The 23,360-nt window shown below is 52.0% G+C and overlaps 4 protein-coding genes across 10 annotated transcripts; 2 read left to right on the forward strand and 2 right to left on the reverse strand.

The window, feature by feature from the left end:
- Positions 1-853: 853 nt before the first annotated feature.
- On the forward strand, positions 854-8,350 carry Fosl1 (FOS like 1, AP-1 transcription factor subunit). 5 transcript variants are annotated; one of them, XM_038310732.1, is made up of 4 exons: positions 854-958; positions 3,106-3,303; positions 7,156-7,263; positions 7,928-8,350. In XM_038310732.1, exons 1-4 carry the CDS (start codon positions 854-856, stop codon positions 8,348-8,350), a joined length of 834 nt encoding a protein of 277 aa, XP_038166660.1. The 5 variants fall into 5 exon arrangements, with proteins under 5 accessions (XP_038166660.1, XP_038166661.1, XP_038166662.1 ...); XM_038310733.1 differs by lacking the exon at positions 7,156-7,263; XM_038310734.1 differs by lacking the exon at positions 3,106-3,303.
- A 1,167-nt stretch (positions 8,351-9,517) lies between these two features.
- On the reverse strand, positions 9,518-10,513 carry Ccdc85b (coiled-coil domain containing 85B). 2 transcript variants are annotated; one of them, XM_038345677.1, is made up of 2 exons: positions 10,311-10,513; positions 9,823-10,155 (listed from the first exon to the last, which is right to left on the reverse strand). In XM_038345677.1, the coding sequence occupies exons 1-2, from the start codon at positions 10,366-10,368 to the stop codon at positions 9,956-9,958; spliced, it is 258 nt and encodes an 85-aa protein (XP_038201605.1). In that variant the 5' UTR covers positions 10,369-10,513; the 3' UTR covers positions 9,823-9,955. The 2 variants fall into 2 exon arrangements, with proteins under 2 accessions (XP_038201596.1, XP_038201605.1); XM_038345668.1 differs by having other exon boundaries at positions 9,518-10,513.
- Positions 10,514-14,472: 3,959 nt separating this feature from the next.
- On the forward strand, positions 14,473-18,703 carry LOC119814852 (FGF1 intracellular binding protein). Of its 2 annotated transcripts, none has more exons than XM_038330923.2 (10): positions 14,473-14,627; positions 14,816-15,014; positions 15,203-15,329; positions 16,093-16,193; positions 16,790-16,944; positions 17,215-17,323; positions 17,399-17,462; positions 17,735-17,821; positions 17,913-18,010; positions 18,565-18,703. In XM_038330923.2, exons 1-10 carry the CDS (start codon positions 14,543-14,545, stop codon positions 18,632-18,634), a joined length of 1,095 nt encoding a protein of 364 aa, XP_038186851.1. In that variant the 5' UTR covers positions 14,473-14,542; the 3' UTR covers positions 18,635-18,703. The 2 variants fall into 2 exon arrangements, with proteins under 2 accessions (XP_038186851.1, XP_038186858.1); XM_038330930.2 differs by having other exon boundaries at positions 16,790-16,923.
- Ctsw (cathepsin W) lies at positions 18,698-22,917 on the reverse strand. Its single transcript, XM_038330911.2, has 10 exons — positions 22,827-22,917; positions 21,807-21,891; positions 20,730-20,843; positions 20,259-20,413; positions 20,081-20,177; positions 19,925-20,005; positions 19,714-19,839; positions 19,485-19,549; positions 19,197-19,400; positions 18,698-19,119 (listed from the first exon to the last, which is right to left on the reverse strand). Exons 1-10 carry the CDS (start codon positions 22,902-22,904, stop codon positions 19,009-19,011), a joined length of 1,116 nt encoding a protein of 371 aa, XP_038186839.1. The 5' UTR covers positions 22,905-22,917; the 3' UTR covers positions 18,698-19,008.
- Between the last annotated feature and the right edge of the window lie 443 nt (positions 22,918-23,360).

A 23,360-nucleotide genomic window follows, 5' to 3' on the forward strand; every position in this document is an offset into this window, starting at 1 on the left:
AAGACCAACCTGGGCTATAGGAAACCCTATCTAAAAAAAAAAAAAAAAAAAAGGCATGATGGTGGCACATTCCAGCACCTGAGAGGTGAAGAATTAGGAGTTCAAGGACAGCCTCCACTAGGTAGCAAGTTCAAGACCAGCCTAAGATACCCGAGACACTATCCCAACCATCCTCCCTCTACAAACAATAAAGTAAACTCAACTAAACAAACTTCCCACCCCGATTACAGAAGCCAGGACGGCAGACTTGGGAGACCGTTGGGATGATTCCTGCCAGGTATATAATGATGACAGCAATAATTCATCATATCTATAATTCACTTCAATAGTCTCCAGCTAGTTTTCCTGTTCTTTCTAAATCCCCTAGAGAGGCCAATCGGCTACCTGACGGTTTCGTCCTGTTTTACGGGCGGGCGTTGGAAACCTTGGCTAGCCCAGACGGGGCGGGGCACAGCTGCAAGCCCCAACCTCAGCTAGGTGCGTCAGGGGGAATCCTCGGTGCACCTGGGAGCGGCGAGGAAATTGCACCATGTATGGGCAGCTGCGTCAGAGGGGGGCGGGGCCACCGCAGAGGCAAGGGGACGCCAAGCCAGTCGCTTTCCTCTGCAGAGGCGGCTGGTCACCAGAGCAGGGGGTCGTGAAGTTCCGTGCGGACCGGCCCACAGCCGCTCGTTTGGAGAGGTGGGTCCCCGGAGAGGTGAAAGACGCCGCGGCGACACGCCCCCTACCCCCCGCGCTGCCAGTGGTTCAGCCCGAGAACTTTTCATTCATAAAAAAGACAAGACTCCGCGAGGCGCGAGTGAGTCAGAACCGCAGCCGCCGACGCGGACCCCACCGAGCATCAGCCCAGGGCATGTACCGAGACTTCGGAGAACCGGGACCGAGCTCCGGGGCTGGCAGCGCGTACGGTCGTCCCGCGCAGGCCCCACAAGCTCAGGCGCAGGCCGCCCAGCAGCAGGTGAGGCTGGCCGGACCCCCAGAGGGACCTGGGTTTGGACGGCATTAGGGGTGCTGGAGTTAGTCTGGTTGTTTAGGGTTTAGGACCGCAACCCCGAGCAGCGTCTGCCTTTGGTGGTCGCGACCGTGGATCCTGCTTGTTCTGCGCGGTCCAGGAACCGGTGTTCCCCGTGGCCAGGGGGACAGGCGCAGCAGGAGGAGCGATGATCTACGAATCCCCTTCTTGCCCTCCCGCATCTCCCTAGCTGACTGTCAATCTGCCCCTCTGTCTCCGTTAGTCTTTATTTCCTCTTGTCTGCCCCTAAATACTGGTGTCTCACCTGCCGCATCCTACGACTGAACAGGATCAGAAGAGCGCTCTGTCCCCAGCTTAATAACCGGGACCTGGAGTCTGGGCACACGGGAGAGATTGGGGGAGGGAGGTGTCTTTTAGAACCCGGCCGGGTCAGCGAATCTTTAGCAGTTTGTCTGTGGCTGCCCATGTGTCTCTTCCAGTGGTCCGTGTCCCTCTGCCCGGTCAAGTCCCTATTCTTTTGAACTCAATATAGTCCTGTGGGCCCCGGGTAGTGGCTCTGAGGGGTTCCTGGAGACTAACTGTCCATTCCCTAAGCCCAATGGAGACCACGAAGTGTTGGGACATGCGCAGGGTCATCCACCAGGCCACTCTCGCGCCCCATACTCTCGGCACCCGACGGTTCCCACTGCTGGCTAGAGGCACTCGAGAGGTTGCAGGTGCCCATTTCCTGTCGAGGGGCCGCGAGCACGTGTTGCCAGGGGAGGGAAGGAGCTGCGTCCGTTCCGCCGAGTCACAGCGAACCGAGTCACTGGGGCTGAGTCACCCTGGGTGCCCCTCCCTTCCTGGCCCCAAACGGCCCCGGGACCAACGACCTAGGCGGGAGGTGCCCCTGGCGATGCTTCTAGCCCACAACTGGGGTCACTGAGCTTCTGTGTCCCCCAGTACTGGGCTGGGGACATAGTTGTCCCAGGCATGCCTAGGCATGTGAGGTGTTCCCTGGACGGAAGGAGCCCCGCACCCTTAGCTCACAGGTCTTAAACTCGTTCTCTCCCCTAGAACACTCACGCCCCTCCAGATCCCCTCACTCCCCACCTCCCCGCCCAATCCCAACATGGCTCAGATTTCTGGTTTAAAAAAGGAGCTAAAGAATGCCAGGCCTCCGATGGAGGGCTTTTCATCTCTTTATCTTATTTTACGGACTCCAATACCCCATCAATTTTGAGCCTTCAAAATTTTAAATTGACAATTGGGCATGCCTTTAATCCCAGCATTCAGAAGGTGGAGGCAGAGGCAGGTCGATCTCTGGACATTGGAGACCAATTTGGTCTACAAAGTGAGTTCCAGGATGACCAAAACTACATAATAGAAAAATCCTGTCTCAAAAAAAAAAAATTAAAAGCCAATTCAACTCCGATTTCTGAGTCGGCATCTCAGCAGCAATGAAATATTGCATGATATCAAGAACAAAAAAGGTAAAGTAACATTGAGGCTAAATAACTTGCCCCAGTCACAAATTCAGTAAATAGATGAGCAGATACTTGAGACACAGTCCTTGTTCACATATTGGGCACTTGACTCCCTAAGACGCTCTGTTAGACACTCTAAGCCAGGTGTGATGCTACATGCCTAGCTTCAGTGTTTGGGGGGTGGAGGCAGGAGGGTCAAGAGTCTAGCCTAAGCTACATGAGATCCTGTCTCTTACCTGATTCTCAGAGTTGGCTGGGGAATTAGAAGCTGGATTTATGCTCTTTTGTGAGGGTGGGTGCAGAAATGGGTGAGCGCCAAGCCATTTGGGCTCAAAACTCAGTTTCTATTTGCTGGCTGTGGGTCTATGGGCAACTGTTATCCAGACTGAAAATATAGACAGGATTGTGCCAGCTGTATGAGTCACTGTGAGTGAGGGGCCGTTCATACTTGGTAAGAATTATCTCTGATGGGGAAAGAAAGGTAAAAAACCATTATGTGACCTGCCCAAAGTCACCCAGTTCATGAACAAGTTTCTGATTGCCAAACTGTGCTCCCTGTGACCTCCCAGGGCCAGTGTCTATATTGAGAGTAGAAAGGGCATGGCCTCTGTCCCCTGGAAGTCCCTCAGTTCCCCTCATCACCCACCCTCTGCTCTTACTCCTCAGAAATTCCACCTTGTGCCAAGCATCAATGCTGTCAGTGGCAGCCAGGAACTGCAGTGGATGGTGCAGCCTCATTTCCTGGGGCCTGGTGGCTATCCCCGACCTCTGACCTATCCCCAGTACAGCCCCCCTCAGCCCCGGCCAGGAGTCATACGAGCCCTAGGGCCACCTCCAGGGGTGCGTCGCAGACCCTGCGAGCAGGTAAGGAACAGAGGTGTTGTACTTTCTATAGCCCTTAGGGGTCCTAGGAGGCAGGGGACAGGATCTTGCTATGAGACCTTCCATCGCCCATAGGAGTCCCTGGGAGGCCAAGAAAGAGGCAAAAGGTCACTTGTGAGTCAAGGAAGGCTTCCTGGAGAAGGGCTGCATGTTAACCTAAGCCACAGATGGGCTGAGTATGGAAAGCTGAAGGAATCTTCTTGGGAATGGGGTTGTAGGAGCAGGAATGGAGGTGGGAAGGACGGAGTGTAATGTAAGGTGGGTATGTGGAAAAGAGGGGGACTCCATTGTATGACATGCATGGAGTGGGTAGCCTTACACTGTCTACGTGCCTTGGGGTGAGAGAAGAGTAGGAACACTCTCTGAATCTGTTTCTTTTAATGCTCATAAAAAGTGAATGGGAAGCCAGGTGGTGATGGTGCACACCTTTAGTCCCAGCACTTGGGATGCAGAATCAGGCAGATCTCTGAGTTCTAGGCCACCCTGGTCTACAGAGTGAGTTCCAGGACAGCCAGGGCTACACAGAGTAACCCTGTTTTGAAAAATAAACAAAGCAAAAGTGAATGGGAAATGTATTTCAGTTTTTCCATCTCCCAGCAGAGGAAGTGAGCATACAGACAGGGAGTCACTTGTCCGAGTCCCTACAGTGAGTAACGGGGCAGGAGTGGCCTTGGCCTCAGGTCTGCTCAGCTCCATAGTCAGACCCTGCTGAGCCACACTGTCTCAGTGGGAGCTCACACAATGTTCCAAAGTGAGCCAAGAACTTCTACCTCCCTGAAGTCCTTTCTAAATGAATAAGGGTATGTTTTTGCTTATTTGTGCTAGAGTCTTGTTATGTAGCCCAAGGTAGCCTTGAATTTGAGATCCTCCTGCCTCAACCTCCCAAGCAGTAGGTTCCACGTGTATACTAGGACACCTGACAGAGACGGAGGACCCTTAAGGCCATAGCACCTCCTCCCTAAATAATCCTGGAGCACCATGAGAGTGTCATGGGGAGAGGTCTCCCTACTCAAAGCTGGCTTGCTGGGCACAAAGGCGCGTACCTGTAATCCTGGACTTAGGAAGTGGAGACAGGAGGATCGATTCAAGTACAGTCTCAGAAACACGGGACATTTAAGGTCAGCCTGGGACACATAAACCCTGCCTCAAATAACCAAACAATAAAAGAAAACTTGACTTAATTATTGCCTAGGAAAAAAGAAACAAACCTGACTGCAGCTGGTGACTGTGGTGAAGAGCCGCCCTGGACTCAGTCCCCAATGCATTCACATGTTCCCAAGTTAACACAGACACAAATCTTGGCCATGATGGCTGAGGAGAGGATGAAGGGGGCAAGGCCTTGGGAGGTATGGGAGATGGAGCAGAGAACAGCTAACAGCAGGCTCTCACAACAGAATAGCTTACCTCTGTGACCACGAGCAAGAGCCGATCAAGGGCAAACCCTTCCGCACTTCCTTCCCTCAGCCCTGCCCTGAGTGTCACTTTTTGATCATGGGTGCTGCTGGGCTGGGACTGTAGTGGGTAGGGTCCTCCTGGGGCAGGTGCCTCCATCAGATGGCCTTTCACTCAGTGGACATTAAATCTTGCTCTGGAACTTTAACCAGTTATTCACCTCCCTGAGCTCCAGGTTCTTACGTGAGAGTCCGCTGAGGTCCAGAGAGATGACTCAGCAGTTAGCACTGGCTGCTTCTGTAGAGGACCAGGGCTCCGTCACCAGCACCCATATGGAAACTCACTGTCCCTAATTCCCTCCAAAGGTTCTGACACCCTCTTCTGGTCTCTACTAGCACTGCATGCTTGTGGTGCTCATACACACACACAGGCAAAACACTCATACACACACATTTTTTAAATCTTTTCTTTTTTCTTTTTTTTTTTTTTTTTCGGTTTTTTGAGACAAGATTTCTCTCTGTAACAGCCATGGGTTGTCCTGGAACTTGCTTTGTAGATCAGGCTGGCCTTGAACTAAATTTTTTAAACTTAAAAAAAAAAAAAAGAATCTATGTAGGGAGTGTGGATGAGATGGAGCCGACGGCTCAGTGGGTAAATGTACTTGCTACCAAGCTTAATGATCTGAGTTCAATCCCTGAAACCCACAGAGTGGAAGGAGAGAACTGGCCTCCTTCAAGTTGTCCTCTGATTGCCACAGTGCTATGGCACACTGTCTCACACACACACACACACACACGATATTTTAGGACTCTAGCAGGCATGGTGGCACATCTTTTAGTCCTAGCACTCAGGAGGCAGAGGCAGAGAGATCACTGTGAGTTTAAGGATAGTCAGGGCTTTTACATGGAGCAACCCTGTCTTGAAAAGGGGCTGGAGAGATGGCTGAGCTGTTAAGAGCACTGACTGCTCTTCCAGATGACCTGGGTTTGATTCCCAGCATGTGGGTACATGGCAGCTCACAACTGTCTGTGACTCCAATTCCACGGGATCCAACACCCTCACACAGACATATATGAAGGCAAAACACCACTGTGTATAAAATAAATAAACTTAAAAAAAATAAAAAGCAAAAACAAACAAAAAAGACTATCTAGGAAGACAGGCAGATGGTTTGTCAGGCAAGTGACTATCCTGTGAGGATCTGAGCATGGGTCCCTAGCACCCACACAGAGGCCCAGAGTAGCTGTTGTAACCCCAGCATGGGGAGGGGGCAGGCTGAGACAGACAGTCCCCAGTAGCTCACTGGCCAACAAGTCCAGCCAAATGGATAGACTCCAAGTTTAATGAGAGACTTTGTCTCAAAAAAATAAGGTGGAGAACTGAGGAAGACACCCAGTGTTACCTCCACACACATACACAAAAATCAGGAGGCAGAGGCAGGTGGATCTCTGAGTTCCAGGCCAGCCTGGTCTACAGAGTGAGTTCCAGGATTGCCAGGGCTACACAGAGAAACCCCATCTCAAACAAACAAAAATCAAATAAGAGCAAGCAAGAACCCATGCAGGGAAGCATGGTCTTTCATCCTAGTGCTTTGGAGATGGAGGCAGAGGATCTATCAGGAATCTGAGGCCAGCCTTGGCTATATGTTGAGTTTAAGGCCAGCCTGGGATATAGGAAACCTTATCTCTTTTTTAAAAAAACAAGTAAGATAGTAAGATAGAAGTATGGTGACACACATCTTCAACCTCAACACCAGAGAGGCAGAAGCAGGTGGATCTCTGTGAGTTCCAGACCGTCTGGTCTACACAGGAAGCTCTAGGCAGCCATAGCTACACAGGAGATCAGGTCTAAAATACAAAGAAACAAAGCTACAAAAAGCAAAAAGAATCTATGTAAGGGCTAGGGGTATAACTCAGCCGTACAGCATTTGCCTAGCTCGTGTACTAGGTAGTGGGTTTGATCCCTAGCACTGAATCAAAGAAAAACCCTATAAAATCCTTTGCTGGCACAGTAGATTCCCAGTAACTTTTGACACTCATGAGCATCTCCTGTGATTCATAGCTCCTCGGGGAAGGAAGAAATTCCATCGTCTACAGATGAGAAGCTGAGGGTCTTATAAAATGAGATGACGGTGTCTTGTAGACTCAGGAGGGAAGGCTACTTATGCCTGAGAAATAAGGATTTCAACATCTTAGTGGAGCCCTAAGCTGAGGAAGGATGGGAGGGTCAAAGTTAATGGGGCGGGAAAGCATGACAGGAAAGAAACCAGCAGGAAAGCTAGTGCAAGCAGGCGACAAGCGCCTGGTACGGAGAAGCAGTTGTGTAACGGTGGTACCCAAACTACAGCTGAAGGAAAAGCCCCCAGTTGGATGGTGAGCCCAGGGAGGGCAGCTGGCGGCCCAGCGTCAGCCTCACTATCCCTCCTCTTCTCTCCCAACCTAGATCAGCCCCGAGGAGGAAGAACGCCGCAGAGTGAGGCGTGAACGCAACAAATTAGCAGCGGCTAAGTGCAGAAACCGGAGAAAGGAACTGACAGACTTCCTACAGGCGGTGAGCATCAGCTGGGCCGGAGGGTTCCCAGGCCCTGGGCCCACCTAGCCTAAGAGGACCTGGTTCCCAGGAGCATGAGAAACCCAATAAATTACTCCTCCACACCCCACCCTCCTCACTGTACTAGGGGAAGTCCTGGGAAAAGGAGAAGGAAATGTGGATTAAAAATTATTTGCCACCAGGAGGTGGTGGCACACGCCTTTAAACCTTTAATCTCAGCACTCAGGAGACAGAGGCAGGTGTATCTCTGAGTTTGAGGCCAGCCTGGTCTACAGAGCAAGTTCCAGGACACCCAGGGCTATAACCCAGAAAAGGCCTGTCTCAAATAAATAATTTGCCTTGGGTCTTGAAGCAATTCTGCTGAAGCCCTGGACCTGCCAGGCTGTGGTGGTACATATTTTTAATCCCAGCACTCGGGAGGCAGGAGTTCCAGGCCAGCCTGGCATATAGAGCGAGTAGAGAAAACAGAGAAATCTTGTCTTGAGAGGGGAAAAAAAAAGAAAAAGAAGCAGCCTTGGGCCTGGTAGGAGTCATGCCCATTTTTTCTCAGGGTCTCATGGGAGTTGTAGTTCAGACTTACTGGGGACTCTAGGCACAACCCCCACACTCCAGCCTGAGGCTTGGAGATCTTTCACCCTCCTAAATTTCTCCTAATCCTCTAAAGGAGACCGACAAACTGGAGGATGAGAAATCGGGCCTGCAGCGGGAAATTGAAGAGCTGCAGAAGCAGAAGGAGCGTCTTGAGCTGGTGCTGGAAGCCCATCGCCCCATCTGCAAAATCCCCGAAGGAGATAAGGACACAGGTGGTACCAGCGGCACCAGCGGCACCAGCGGCACCAGCAGCCCACCAGCCCCCTGCCGCCCCGTACCTTGTATTTCCCTTTCTCCGGGGCCTGTACTTGAACCCGAAGCACTTCATACCCCCACGCTCATGACCACACCCTCTCTGACTCCCTTTACTCCCAGCCTGGTTTTCACCTACCCTAGCACACCAGAACCTTGCTCCTCAGCTCATCGAAAAAGTAGCAGCAGCAGCGGTGACCCCTCCTCTGATCCCCTGGGTTCTCCCACACTCCTGGCTTTGTGAGATACCCAGCCACACCCCTTGCCGATGTTAACCCTAGTCATCTCCTTTCTTCCATTGATCCAGCAGGCCTGGACCATACGTATGCCCCAAACCAGCAGGTCCTTTATCTCTTCAGAGTAGAACAAACTATTATGCTTTGATGTAGAGCCAGCTTGGGGGATCCCCAAAGCTGCTCATTGTATCTCTAGAGCTGGCCTATCATAATTTGCACAAAATCAGAGACAAAACATGTCCCCTTTGGGCCTGGAGCCCTAACCCTTTCGGACAGACTGCTCTCACACTATGTCACTTTCTTCATTTGATCCAGCCAGCCCGCTCCCAGACAGCCGGTGCCCTCCCACTAGAACACTAACTCACACAGCTCCACTGCCAGCAGCACCAGGGCATCCTGCAGGTGCCTCCTGAACAGCACAACTCGGGAGGCACCAGTGGCTTCTGTGATGAGCTGAGCTTGCACTCCCTAGCTTTGAGAAGCCTTTAGTTCCAGGGTATCCAAGCCTCCACATCAGGGGCAGCTGCTATTTATTTTCCTAAAGAGACTATTTTTATACAAACCTTCCAAAATGGAATAAAAGGCTTGAAGCTCTAGTCTGAGTTGTCATGTTGGATCCAGAGGCTAAAGGAGACCGTTTGGAACAGGAGCTCTAGGTTCCAGCCTCAGCTGTGACCTTGAAGAAACCACCATTTATTTTCGGACTTCTATATCCGCATCTGAAGAATGGGGATACCTCTGCTGTGCTTCATCTCCTGTACTGAGAGACTGAGAATGCTCCGGAGTGCAAGCAAACAAGATTATCAGTTTTCCCCGGGGGAACCCACACTGCTCCTATCTTAAGGACTGGGGGCAGGGAGGGGTTGTGTTATACCCTTCCACCTTCCGAACAGGCAGCCAGTGGGCTTGAGGCCCCCAACACCTGCTTCCTGCCCCATTGTTTTTGACAGGAAGGAGCCTGGAAGGGAGCTGGAGCCACTTCAGGGGCCGGATTTCGGCCTGTGTCGGCGCCCATGGGGGAGTTAGTGGTCTACCACTGTCTTAAATCCCACCCCAAACTCCAGGTAATGAGGAGTTCTGCAGTCCCTCAGGATGGGAATTGCACCGCGTCTTTGGGTTTCCGCCCTCTTCCCAACCCCGGCGATTTGCAGATATAGGCTGGCCAGGCTTCGGGCTCTGCTTCCTTCTCAGTTTATTAGTCCCCACCCAACCACCCATTAAGTCCCTCCACTTCAGCCTCCATTCCCCTACTGCCCTGCCAGCAAGAGCAAGGGGCCCTCCTCAGTGCCAGGGCTTTTTCAGTCCATGCCAGCGCCCTGGTGCTCAGGCGAAGCAGCGACTAGGTCTGGCGGTCCACAGCAGTCTCCGTGCTCAGGGAGCAATTCAGGCAGGCGTTGGCGTAGAAAATGTGGCGCCCTCAGTCATCGGGGGAGCAGGCTAGGGGCAACTGATCTGGGCTGCCCACACTGCCAGTGCTGGAACTTCCATCGCCTAAGTCGCGGGGCCCGCACGGGGGCAGGGCGAGCTCGGGTGTGGGCCCGGCGCCTGAGCCCACTGCACTGCCGGGGCCACCGCGGGGGCCCCACTCTTCGCCCAGTGCCAGGCAAAGCTCCTTAAGCGCCAGGTTTTCCCGCAGCAGCTCCTCCTGGCGGCCTTCCAACTCCGCTAGCTTCTGCCAACAGCCACCCAGGTCCTCGCGCACCGCCCGGGATGCTTGAGTCCCGAAGAGCTGCCACTGGCGCGCCGCACGCCGTCCCCGCTGGCGCTCCGAGTCCAGGAAGCAGCAGAGATCGCGCAGCTCCCGGTTCTCCGCCTGCAGGCGCCGGTTGAGCTGTTTGAGCTCACGGATCTCGCCCAGGTGACCCTGCAGCTGCCGATTCACCTCCTGCATCAGGCGGCCGCGCTGCACCAGCGCTGCCAGGCGTGCCGCCTCCTCCCGCCGCAGGCGCCGCACCAGCTCCTCCTTACCCAACGCCGCCATCTCCTCGTCCGTCAGCTCCTCCAGGCCTCCTGCTTCGGCCTCCATGGCTGATCAGGCAGCTGCAGCATCGCCCGCCCGCCGCCGAGGCTCTGGAGCCCCTCCTCGGGCCGGTTGCCGCTCAGGCTCCGACCCGGGCTCTGGCTCTGAGGATGGCAAGCTGTGGAGGAGGGAGTGTAGGATGCAGCAGCCACCCCGGGGTGGGCACGAGGCTGGGCGCGCGCCGGGGTGGGGCCTCTCGATGTTGAAGAAGAACAGCCAATCCGGAAAGTCTTCTGGGAAGGGGCGGAGCCTAAGGCTATAGCTCTTGTCTCTTCCCACTCCGGACTTGAGTGTCACGACCCTCTAACAGTAAGGACCTTTTCTGTCCTTCCCTTCTATGGTCATCTCCACAGAACTTAAAGGCGTTGTGGGATTCCATGTCCCAAATCACCTCAAGCACTTTTTGAGAGCCGATGTTCAGGTGTCTGCCTTTGACTCCTGCCCACCCAGCAACAGAACTTAAACAGATGGCTTCCCAGGCTCTTCTTCCTTGGCCAGAACTCTCAAGCATCACTCCCAGCTACTCCGAATCCAGAGTCCAAAGGTCCTGGCTCATTATCAACCAACCCTCCCTCCCTCCCACGGAGCGTTTCCTGCCTGCCATATGGGCCATACAAAGAATTTGTTTGTTTAATAAACTTTTGTTGTGTGACAGGCCTTGTGCAGAAATAAATTGGACCAGAATCCTCATCGTGACCAAAAAGGTCAAAATCTGGCAAAAGGAGAAAAAAGAAAAGAGGTGTGTGTGGAGACTGGAGACACAGCTCAGAAGTGCTGCTCCTGGAAAGAACCTGAGATAACCCAGCCTTGACTCCTCCCCAGGGAGGCTCACAGCCAGTTGTGAGGGCTGTGAGCCTCCATGGGCACACACAAAATCTTTTAGGCGAGGCGGGGGTGGGGGGGAAGAGCATCCAAGTTCACACTGAACATATGGCTAGCGCTAAAGCACTTGCCTAGCAAGGCCCTGGCACATTTGCGAACCGTAAGAGAAGGATGTGATTTAGAAATGGTCTCTGGGAAAGTATTTCCCAAGGAGGAAATATCTGAGGGGACCTAAAAGATGCATAAGACTGCTTACAGAGTTGCAGGACAGACAGGGCTACGTAGAGAGACCTTATCTCAAAGACAACGCAAAAGATTGCCAATAGAGAGAAGGGATGTGAGAGAAGGCAGAAAGTGTGGTAAGAGACATGGATGCCCCCAAGAGCCCAGCTGCATGAGGAACAAGTGAGGATAGTTCTGAGACCTTGATAAGTGTAGGTAAATGGAAAGTGGTGAGATGCTGGGGCTCTGAAGAGCTGGGTGTGCTGCCTAGAAGTCAAATTCTTAAGGACTTGCAATGCTAAACTGGAGACTTTTCAAAGGCCCGTAAAAATTTTAAACAGGTAGCCAGGTAGTGTTGGTGGCACATGCCTTTAATCCCAGCACTCGGGAGGCACAGGCAGGTGGATCTTTGTGAGTTCAAGGCCAGCTTGCTCTACAGAGCAAGTTCTAGGACAGCCAAGGACTACACATAAAAACCCTGTCTTGAAAAATAAAAACAAACAAATAAATAATTTTTAAACAGAGAAATGACATTTTAAAATGTTTTGTCTTGTTTGATATAGGGTCTCAATATGTAATCCTGGATGGCCTGAAAGTGTCTATGTAGACCAGGCTGACCTACAATTCACAGGAATTACAAGCATGAGCCACCTAGGAAAATATACATTTTTTAGAAGACTGTTAAAAGAAGCCAGTTGTATTGGCACATGCCAGTAATCCCAACACTAGGAACGGAATGTGGGGCGGGAGAGCAGGAGCATCAGGAATTCCGAGTCATCCTTCCCATAGCAAGACCAGTCTGAGCTGTAGGAACAGACTTTGTTCCCCCCCACCCACCCACCCAGTCCAAAGAAAGCCTTCAACTGCGCTATGTGGGGTAGACTCTGGTGGCAGGGTGTACACAGGATGAATAACTATGTATCAATGAACAAAGAGAGCTGTGTAGGAAGACTAGGCTGCCAGTCGGTGGGCGGAGAGGAAGCAGCAGATACCAGAGGCACCCATGGACAGCTCTGAGTGCTTCCAGAGAGGAATCTGGGAGACAGCCCAGGTTTCTAGAACTGAGAGGATGCTGACTCGAGGTGAGAGAGATCTCTCTAGATCTCTCTAGAGATCCTAGGGGACAGAAGTGGAGGGAGAGCCCTGGCCTTGTAAACCAGGACGTCCAGAACCTCCTGTCTTCTAGGCTCTAGCTAAACTGGCTTGTGTAGAGCTTTTTAATTTATGTTATCTCAAGACAGGATTTCTCTGTGTAATCCCAACTGCCTTGAAAAAACTAACTGTAGGCCAGGCTGGCCTCGAACACCACTTGCCTCTGCTTCCGGAGTGTTGGGATTAAAGGTGTGTGCCACCACATTGCTGTTACAGCTGACCTTTTGCCTCCCTCTGAGGTAGGATTTCTCTGTGTGTACATCTGGCTGTCACAGAACTCACTCTCTCTAGACCAGGCTGGCCATGAACTCAGAGATTTCACATGATTTCACAGAGATGTGCCATGGTCTCATCAGGGCTTCAAGGCTGACCCTTTTCTTTTGTTTGTTTCTTGTTTTTGGTTTTCGAGACAGGGTTTCTATGTGTAACAGCCCTCGCTGCCCTGGAACTAGCTCTGAAGACCAGGCTGGCCTCGAACTCACAGAGATCTGCCTGTCTCTATCTCCCTTAAATTTATTTATTTATTTGTTTGTTTGTTTGTTTATTATGTATACAGTGTTCTGCTTGCTTGATGCCTGCTGGCCAGAAGAGGGCATTACAGATGACTGTAAACCACCATGTGATTGCTGGGAATTGAACTCAGGACTTTTGGAAGAGCAGGCAGTGCTCTTAACATCTGAGCCATCTCTCCAGCCCCAGGGCTGACTCTTCTTTTGTTTGTTTTTTATTTTTTTTTCAAGACAGCATTTTTCTGTAGCTTTGGAGCCTGTCCTAGAATTAGGGCTTGTAGACCAGGCTGGCCTCCAACTCACAGAAATCTGCCTGCTTCTACCTCCTGAGTGCTGGGTTTAAAGGCATGCACCACCACCACCCGGCCCAGGGCTGACTCTTATCTTAAACACTGGGTATTTGAAAATAAAATGAGTCCTTTTTTGTTTTGTTTTGGTTTTGGATTTTTGAGACAGGGTTTCTCTGTATAGCCCTGGAACTCACTCTGTAGATCAACCAGGCAGGCCTCAAACTCAAAGATACACCTGCCTCTGTTTCCTTAGTGGTGGGATTAAAGATTAATATTTTTTTAGTAATTAAAAAATTAAATTATACTTAGGTGTATGTGTAACAGTGCATGTGTGGCGGTCAAACGACAATTCTTTGACGTTGCTTTTTTTTACACAGTGGGTGGGTGGGTCCTCGAGATTGAACTGTCAGGTTTGGTGGCTTCTGTGTCGAACACAAAGAAGACAGTGGAAAGCCTTAGCAGATAGATGGCCCTGCAGATGCCTACTTCCAGGAAGAAAGTAAGACTTTAAGAGAAGTCACAGCTTGTGTGGGGGTGTAGTAAGTGTTGAAAAACCATAGTGGGGGCTGGAGAGTTGGCTCAGTGGTTATGAGCAAGAACTGCCCTTGCAGAGGAGCTGAGTTCATTTCCCAGCACCCACATTGGCGACTTCCAGTTGCCTGTAATTCTAGCTTCAGGAGATCTGATGCATCTGGTCTCCCAGGGCAACTGTACTCACATGCACATCCCCTCCCCCGCATACACATAGTTCAAAATAATAAAAATAGGATACATGGCGGGAACAAGAAAGATGCTCATCTGTCTGATGGACTATGTAAGCAGAGCCACACACACTCAGCGATTTAGGATAAAGCCTCAGAAAGATTCTAATTTAGGACACAGGCCAAAACTGGGAGACTTTGAGAGAGCTGAGAAGATGGAAAAGACAAAAGGAGGAAATGGGAGAATCTGTAAGACAGGCGAGACTGGGAAAGGCTTTCCGGAGTTCTACAGAGAACCTCTAGCAGGGGTGAGAAATGAGGGCAGAGCAGCTTCCTCCTACTACTCCGTCCCGGAAGTGGTCCTTCGCTGACTCCGGGTGCCCGGAGCGAAATCTCCGCACTCCCGGAAGTGGCTCTGCGGCTGCTTGCCCAGCCCAGGGCCGTGCTAGCTCCAGCTCTGGGCGAACCCGGCCCGGGCATCGCCATGACCAGCGAGCTAGACATTTTTGTGGGGAACACGACCCTTATAGATGAAGACGTTTATCGCCTCTGGCTGGATGGTTACTCAGGTCTGTGTAGCGCCCTCCCGGGAAGCGGTTGTTTTGGGTGGGAGAGGGGGCGTGGCCAGGATTTAGGCTTCACTTAGGGAAGTGGACTGTCTGCTGGGAGTCAGGGATGGAGAAAGATTGGAGCTGGAGCCCCTGGAGGGCCCCTGGGTACAGCAGGGTGGGACCTTATGCTAGTGCCCTCTTCCTAGTGAACGATGCGGTGGCGCTGCGAGTACGCTCCGGGATCCTGGAGCAGACCGGCGCCACCGCAGGAGTGCTACAGAGCGACACCATGGACCACTACCGCACCTTTCACATGCTGGAGCGTCTGCTGCACGCGCCGCCGAAGCTGCTGCACCAGCTCATCTTCCAGATCCCTCCCTCCCGACAGGCGCTCCTCATCGAGAGGTGCTCACCTGGGGGACGGCGGGAATGACAATCAGTTCGACTTTAGACCCACTTTGCAGGGTGAAACTGAGACTCAGGGAGGATGGGACACACCCAAGAAATCAGAAAGTTAAGAACAGAAGGAACCAACCCCAGACTCCCTTCCCTTTTCTTAATGGATCACCAATAATGTCCTATGCCTCCACAAGGTACTACACCTTTGATGAGGCCTTTGTTCGGGAGGTCTTGGGCAAGAAGCTGTCCAAGGGTACCAAGAAAGACCTGGATGACATCAGCGCCAAGACAGGAATTACGCTCAAGAGCTGCCGGAGGCAGGTGGGTTCCACATATCTACCGTCCCCCACCTAGCCCACCACTTGACCTTCTCCTCACTGCTGTAGCGCCCAGTGCCCTGGCTCCACTTCCAGCCTGTGATTGTGGAAGCGGCTTCTTCCTGTGGAGTCTTTTCTCCATCCACTTCCCATCTGGCCAGAGTGGCTTTCACAGTCTCAGTTCAGACCATGGCTTTCCTTTGCTTATACATGGTTTTCATTGACTCCTATTGTCCTTGACCTTCAGACTCTGGGTGGGTCCCCGCAGACCTCTCTAGGCTTACATTTCTTGAACCTCAAGCTTGTTTTTGTTCGTGGTGCTCCTGCTTAGAAGGTAGTTTTCTTGACCATATCTACCCTTTGGAATCCACAGCAGGGAGCTAGGTGCTGTCTTATCTATGCACCTTTTTGGTAGCATCTGTGGTAGTATCCATGAGCCTTTTCTTCAAGGGAGAAGTACCAGGATGTAAAGAGGTCTCAGGTGACTGTAAGTCTGACAAGCAGACCTCTGTGAGTTTGAGGCCAGCCTGGTCTATATAGTGAGTTCCAGGACAGCCAGGACTACACAGTGAGACCTTGTCTCAAGACAAACAAAAGCCCAAGTCATTTGTTGAAGGAATAACTAGTGTGAAATCAGTCCCTGCCCACCTGGAGAGGAGAGGGAGAAGTCCCGTACCATGCCCAGCACCCTGACCAGCTTCCTCCTTCCCAGTCCATGCCCAGCACCCTGACCAGCCAGCCTCCTTCTTCCCTAAACTGCCCTACAGTTCGACAATTTTAAGCGAGTCTTCAAGGTGGTGGAAGAAATGCGGGGCTCCCTGGTGGACAACATCCAGCAGCACTTCCTCCTCTCTGACCGCCTAGCCAGGTGAGGGGCACCCTCTCCTGCCCGCATCGCTTCCTTGAGCCCTTAGACTGGCGCACCTTCCCCATCCTTACCCTTTCACCTTCTGGCTGTCCTGGGGGAAGGATTATTCTATTAATGACCTGTAAACTGCTTCAAGTTGGTCAGGGTTAAGGCATTTGTAAAGCATTTAAAACATGCTTGGGCCAGACAGTGGTGGCACACGCCTTTAATCCCAGCAGTCAGGAGGCAGAGGCAGGCCTCTGTGAGTTCGAGGCCAGCCTGGTCTACAAGAGCTGGTTCCAGGACAGGCTCCAAAGCTGTAGAGAAACCCTGTATCAAAAACAAACAAACAGCCGGGCGGTGGTGGTGCACGCCTTTAATCCCAGCACTCGGGAGGCAGAGGCAGGCGGATCTCTGAGTTCGAGGCCAGCCTGGTCTACAAGAGCTAGTTCCAGGACAGGCTCTAAAAAAGTTGCAGAGAAACCCTGTCTTGAAAAACCAAAACAAACAAACAAACAAAAAAGTTATTTAGTAAGCTTACTGTGTATAGAGAATGTATTTGTGTATTACAAGGTGACATTTCTAGTCCTAAGAGAGCCACTGTCCCCTGTCTGCAGAGATTATGCAGCCATCGTCTTTTTTGCCAACAACCGCTTTGAAACAGGAAAGAAAAAGCTACAGTACCTAAGCTTCGGTGACTTTGCCTTCTGTGCTGAGCTTATGATCCAGAACTGGACCCTTGGAGCCGTCGGTGAGGCCCCCACTGACCCAGGTGCCTGAACATTCCCTACCATCTTGGGGACTGATTCCCTGCCAGCAGCTCTTCCTGTAGCTTCCACAGTACCCAGCATCCTTCAGCCCTTGGCCCCGGGCACCTCTCCATAGAGTCCATCCACTCCACACGCACCTTGTCGCCACTGTGTGGCCTGGGGCAGAGCATTCCCCTCCATCTCTGAGATCCCAGGGCGGGAGTGCCAAGGGAGGTTCAGGACCTCAGAAGATGAGTTCTCATCACCCACAGCGTCTTTCATGGTCTCCACAGACTCCCAGATGGACGACATGGATGTGGACTTAGACAAGGAGTTTCTCCAAGACTTGAAGGAGCTCAAGGTTCTCGTAGCTGACAAGGACCTTCTAGACTTGCATAAGAGGTGACTTCCGGGATCCATGAGACAGGGTATAAAATGGTCTCCAGTGGCTATAGGTGTGACCATATCTTCCTACAGCCTGGTGTGTACTGCCCTCCGGGGAAAGCTGGGTGTCTTCTCTGAGATGGAAACCAACTTCAAGGTCTGTGACCCTGTCCAGGCCCTTCCCCCTAAAGTGTCAGGCACCTTCTGTGTTCTGTCCCTGCTGGGCAACTCTGCTCATGCCTGAAATTGACCAGCAGGTGGCACTGCTGCTCTCTATCTGCCTATGAGGGGAACCAAGCTCATAACCAAAGGGACTTGATTGAGGGAGGTGGATAGATTTGGGGAGGGGCCTGGCCCTCCCCCAGCCTCAGTGCTCAGCCTCCAGCTTCTGGGGCAGAAGACAGAACTCCCAAGATCCCTGCCCCACAGAATCTGTCCCGGGGGCTGGTGAATGTGGCTGCCAAGCTGACCCACAATAAAGATGTCAGAGACCTATTTGTGGACCTTGTGGAGAAGGTGAGCAGTCCCCTCCCCACCCCATCCCATCCCTAACCTGTCCTGTCTCTGAGCATCTCTGCTGATGTTACTTGTTCCCTCGGGCCTACAGTTTGTGGAACCCTGCCGCTCTGACCACTGGCCACTGAATGACGTGCGGCTCTTCCTCAACCAGTATTCAGCGTCTGTCCACTCCCTGGACGGCTTCCGGTGAGAGGTGCCAGGCCTGCTGGCTAACTTATTTGCCCTCCAGTAGACTCAGAGTTTACTATTGAACTACCCTGTGGGTGGAAGTTCCCGTTCTTCTTTGTGACCTTGGGCAGGTTACTTAGCCTTCCTTTCTGTCCTTCCTTTCTCAAATGTAAACTGAGGATAAACTACAAGGCTCATAAAACTTTAAGATTTATGGACACTAAATAACCTAGGGGTGTGATTTGATAACAGTATGCTCATCCACCCTGCGCAAGGCCTAAATTCAGTCCTCAGCACTGTATGGGGAGTGGGGAGAAGGAAGCCAGGAATAAGGGCTCAAGTCTGTAATCCCAATACTTCGGAAGCTGGAGCATGAGGATTGCCACTGTTTTCCAGGCCAGCCTGGACTATAGAATGAGACTCTGTCACCAAAAACAAACTATCGAAAAAAAATTTTGATACACACACACACTCACACACGACTTCTTGACGCACGAAGGTCTAGAAACAGCAGTGTGTCAGGCATGGTGTTGAGTGAGCACCAGCTATCACAGTTGTCATTTTCATTGCAGGCACCAGACCCTCTGGGACCGCTACATGGGTACCCTCCGTGGCTGCCTTCTGCGCCTCTATCATGACTAAACATGACTAAAAGCCCTTGCCCCTCCCCCCTCCGGCATACCCTGACAATAAAGTTGCCATACGTTTGGAGACTGGTCCTTGTTCCAGGTTGAGAGCTCATGGGGACTTTCACAGTGTGCACTGATGTGTTCCAAGGGTCATCAGTGTTGAGGATGTTTGTACTAGCACCTCAGGGTCTGACTGGATAGTGACCAGATGAGGTCTTCGTACTACACCCTCCCTCTCCACATCCCAGCTGAAACCATTCAGGAGCCAGGGATCATATCTGGGTTTATGAAGCCATACAGAAAGGATGGAGAAGCCAGGAAGAACCTCAGGGTCGGGCTGACGAGGGTAGTGGCCAAGTGGGAGAGGCTGAGGGGTTGCTGCTGGCCTCAAGGTGGGCAAGAGATTGGTGACTTCTTAACCGGATGGTCCACATGAGCGGTGATTGGGTACTTGGTGATACCACAGCTATTGTTTCCCCGGTATAGCCTGAAGTAGCCCTAGGAAATTAGGGGGTGTCAGTGCCAGAAGGCAGAGAAGAAGCTAGCCCGCCCTTCCTCCATCCCACTCCCCTCACCTTCTCGCCCCATTTAGCTCCCCAGGAGTTCTTCAGGATCCAGTATGGGACAGAGCGGCGGGGTTTGCGAGCCTGGGACCAGACTGTCCCTGACTGTATGCCCTCCTCCTTTTCTCTGCCAAAACCCACCAGCAAGACAGAATGGTCCACATGCTGGGGATCACAGTTAGTGTGCGTGGCCTTGATCACACCCTTCTGGTAACCCTGTAGGGGTGGGGGATAGAGGAGCTGAGTCCAGGGCCCACTGGCCCGTCTGCCCCTTCTCTGCCCGACCCCCGCTCCACCCACCTGGAGTAGCTTCATGTTGATAGTCACGGTGATGGGGCCATAGGTGGCCAGGTAGCCTGCAATCACTGGAAATGGGTAATTACTAGAGGTTCTTGAGTGTGTCATGAAGCCCTACCTGCCCCGAGGCTGCTGCTCTCCTCACAGGGGAATGGACTTTAATTGTGCCTCCCATAGTCAGGCCTCCAGTCTGCTTTCTCTGCCCCAGCACCCGTGTCTACCCTGACCATACCCTGCTCGTTTCTCTTTAACATGGTGAAATCTTGGATCCAGGCCACCTTCTTGTACTTCTTGGCTAGGCACCCATGGGGGCTTGGGCGCCCCTGGAATGGGTAATCCTTTTTGCTCGCCAGGCCACCTGAAGCCAAGCAAGACCAGGAAGGAGTCTTGGCTACTGAACACCCTCCATCCCCACGGTCTTCCCACGAGTTCTGGTACTCAACTGTAGTTGAGGACAGTCATATATGCGTCCCACACAAAGCCACCCTGGCAGCCATTTCCACAGCGGTCACAGTCCAGCAGCTCTGGGACAGAAAGGGACAGAGTGAAGTGAGCAGGCCCCTAGGCCGTCTTCCCCGTCACACATCTCCCTGCCATACCCTGAACAGAGACTTCCACAGGCTGGCTGTGTTTGATGCGCCACAGGGCCTCGATGTTGTCCGCTGCTGCTATGGCCCAGCAGCACCTGCAGTTTTCCTGCATGGCAAGAGGGTGGGGCGGGGTAAAGTATCAAGGCCTGGACCTCATTCCCTTTCTCAGGGCAGGTTGGGCAGATACCTGGTTCTTGACGGATGAGATGATGTTTGTTGCCTTACGCCAGTCACAGCTGGGGGGCACCGGTCCCCCCCACTTTTCAGACCCTGCCTTTTTGACCATGTTGGGGATCCTTTCAGGTGCCCTCTTATGCCCGTAAATCTGGCCAAACTCCTCCTCTGGGGACAAACAAGGTCGGTCATGGAGGTCACAGATTTGACAGTTGTATATTCTCCCTTTCCAGCTGTCACAACCTTGGCTTGTCCCATCCCTATGAAACGTTCAGAGGCATCAGGTAGGGTGAGACCTAGAGAGGTCCAGCTTGCATCTTCCACCTCTAGCCTGTGAGCCAAACTGGGACACAGGCCATCGAGTTCCTGTCTTGTGCGCTGAGATTTGAGGCAGTCACCCAGGCTGCTCTTTAAAGGGGGAGACTAGCTCTGTCTATCTGCCAGACACCCTACCCACCCCCTCTGGGCCGGGAGGGTCTGGTACCTGTGAGGTCACTGAATGGAGTCTCCCCAAACTCTGCTGTGCCCAAGTCTTCCTCCTGCAGTCTTTGAGCCTGGGCCAAGTTGTAGGCAAAGATGTCCAGACGGCGAGCATACTCTAGACCAGAAAGGGGTTTTTGCAGGCTGGTCTCAGGGCAGGAAGTGGCCACTGGTTGGGTTACCCACACCCACCCAGGTGAGTGCTGTCTCTTTCCTATAGCCCCCACCACTACCTCCCCACTGTGAGAAAGTGATTATCCAGCCCACATGGGGTTAGAATTTCCTCCAGTGGCACCAAGAGGCCTACTCTAGGGGGAAGCTGAGTAAAACTTCTATAGGCAGTATCTCAGAAAGGAAAGTTAGGGGGCTGGAGAGATGACTCAGAGGTTAAGAGCACTGGCTATTCTTCCAGAGGACCTGAGTTCAATTCCCAGCAACCACATGGTGGCTCATAACCATCTGTAATAAAATCTGGTGTCCTCTTCTGACATGTAGGCAGACATGCCAACAGCATGTTGTATGCATAATAAATAAATCTTAAAAAAGAAAAAAAGAAAGGAAAGTTAAAATGGCTGGAGATGGGTTTCCTGTACCTGTGGTTATACCTTCCCTGCCGCCTCTTCACACATCTGACCACAGGTGTGGAGGGGTGAGTGAGTGGGTGTGGGGATGGAGCATAGCACACGCATACAGATACAAAGACACACACACAAAGAGAGAGAGAAAGAGCCTTCTGTGGGAGATGAAACCCCAGAGTGAAGGAGAGAACAGCCAATAAACAGGGCAAGAATGGGGGATAGGGAGTTGCCACCTTGGAGACAAAATGAGTGTCCTTGGGGATTTGCTGACTGAAATGTGATGGGATGGTGGTCCTTCACACCCTGCTGGAGTCACAGGTGACTGGGAGACAGCAAAGTGCGGATCATGCTGTGCCCATCACACCTTGGGAAAGCCAAGGTGTACACTGTGGGCCCTGCTTCCCACTCTGGCCTGGGCCAGGTCTTTTCCCCATCCCAAGCCATAAGGTCATCTCTTAAGTAGACAGAGGGAATGGGACTGGAAACATCTGTGCTCATGATACCTGCTTCGTTTGAGTAACTCCGGTTGTACTTGATCTGGAACAGCTTGAAGACTTCTGTCAGCTTCAGTGGTCGGGGACCTGCATCCTGACAAGGAGTCCAAGTGGGGAGAGGTGTGTGAAAGAACCATTGTAAACCCAACGTTGTACCCAACCAAGGTACAAAGACAGGGCTAAGGGGTCACCAGGCATTCTCTTTTCTCAGTGTGAGCAACCACGTGTTCACCTCATCTGCTCCCTCTGAGAAATGGGAAGGGAAAAGTCACACAGGACAGTTCACCCCTGTAATTGAATGCTCATTCCAGTCTTTAAGAGGTTGAGGCATGCCAGGCGGTGGTGGCACACGCCTTTAATCCCAGCACTCGGGAGGCAGAGGCAGGTGGATCTCTGTGAGTTCGAGACCAGCCTGGTCTACAAGAGCTAGTTCCAGGACAGGCTCTAAAGCTGCAGAAAAACCCTGTCTCGAAAAAACAAACAAACAAAAAAAAAAAAAAAAAAAGAGGTTGAGGCAGGAAGACAGCTGAGAGTTTTAAGCCAGAGAAGAAGGCCAACCTGAGCTACAAAGTAAAACCTTTTATTTATTTATTTATTTATTTATTTATTTATTTATTTATTTATTTGCTTGTTTGTTTGTTTGTTTTAAGACAGTGTTTCCCTGTATAACAGCCCAGCAGACTATCCTGGAACTCACTGTGTAGACCAGGCTGACCGCAAACTCACAGAGATCCACCTGCCTCTGCCTCCCTCCCGAGTGCTGGGATTCAAGGTGTGCGCCACCACTGCCCGGCATTTTTTTTTTTTAAGACAGTGTTTCCCTGTATAACAGTCCGGACTATCCTAGGACTCACTGTGTAGACCAGGCTGGCCTCAGACTCACAGAGATCCTCCTGCCACAACATTCCCTGTAAAATCTTGTCTTAAGAAAATTAAAAAGAAAGAAGAAAAATATGCCAGTTCATAAAGAGAAGACCCCAGGCACGGGTTGGGCAGGGAAGGGCATGGTGAGCAGGTTAGAGCATTTACCTTGAGGAGGGAGTCGCTGCGGCCTTGGCCTGCTGCCAACAGGACCAGAAAGTAGGAGAGGTGGACAGTCAGTGTCATGGTGCAGCCAGGAGTGCTGGGGGGCAGGAAGCTATGTAGACCAAGTTGGAAAGGGCGGGGCTAGAGAAACCACGAGGGGAAACCAGATTGGGGTGGAGGGTAGACCCTCCTCCACCCGCCTGGCTGACTAACTGTCCCCCACCAACTTCTTTTCAAGAGCAGCTCCTGGCTACCTTGTTCCAGACAATTCTAGGGATGTAAAGACAAATCTCTCTTTAAGGAGACAGGGCGGCAGATCTAAAGGGACAGTGACGATGCCTACATCACCGCCATGATGGGAAACAGACAGGACAAGCCACAGTGCCCGGCGTTTGGACAGGAACGAGTGGTGATCTGTAGCCTTTAGGGACTCACTCTTGCTTTCCCTGTGAAACTCAGTCAATGTAAGGGTCACCTTCTTAAAGAAACCTCCTCTGCTTGAGACCCCAGCCTTAGGTTAACAGATTATAGCCCTTG

This window comes from Arvicola amphibius, chromosome 1 (assembly GCF_903992535.2).
Source record: "Arvicola amphibius chromosome 1, mArvAmp1.2, whole genome shotgun sequence".
NCBI lineage: Eukaryota > Metazoa > Chordata > Mammalia > Rodentia > Cricetidae > Arvicola > Arvicola amphibius.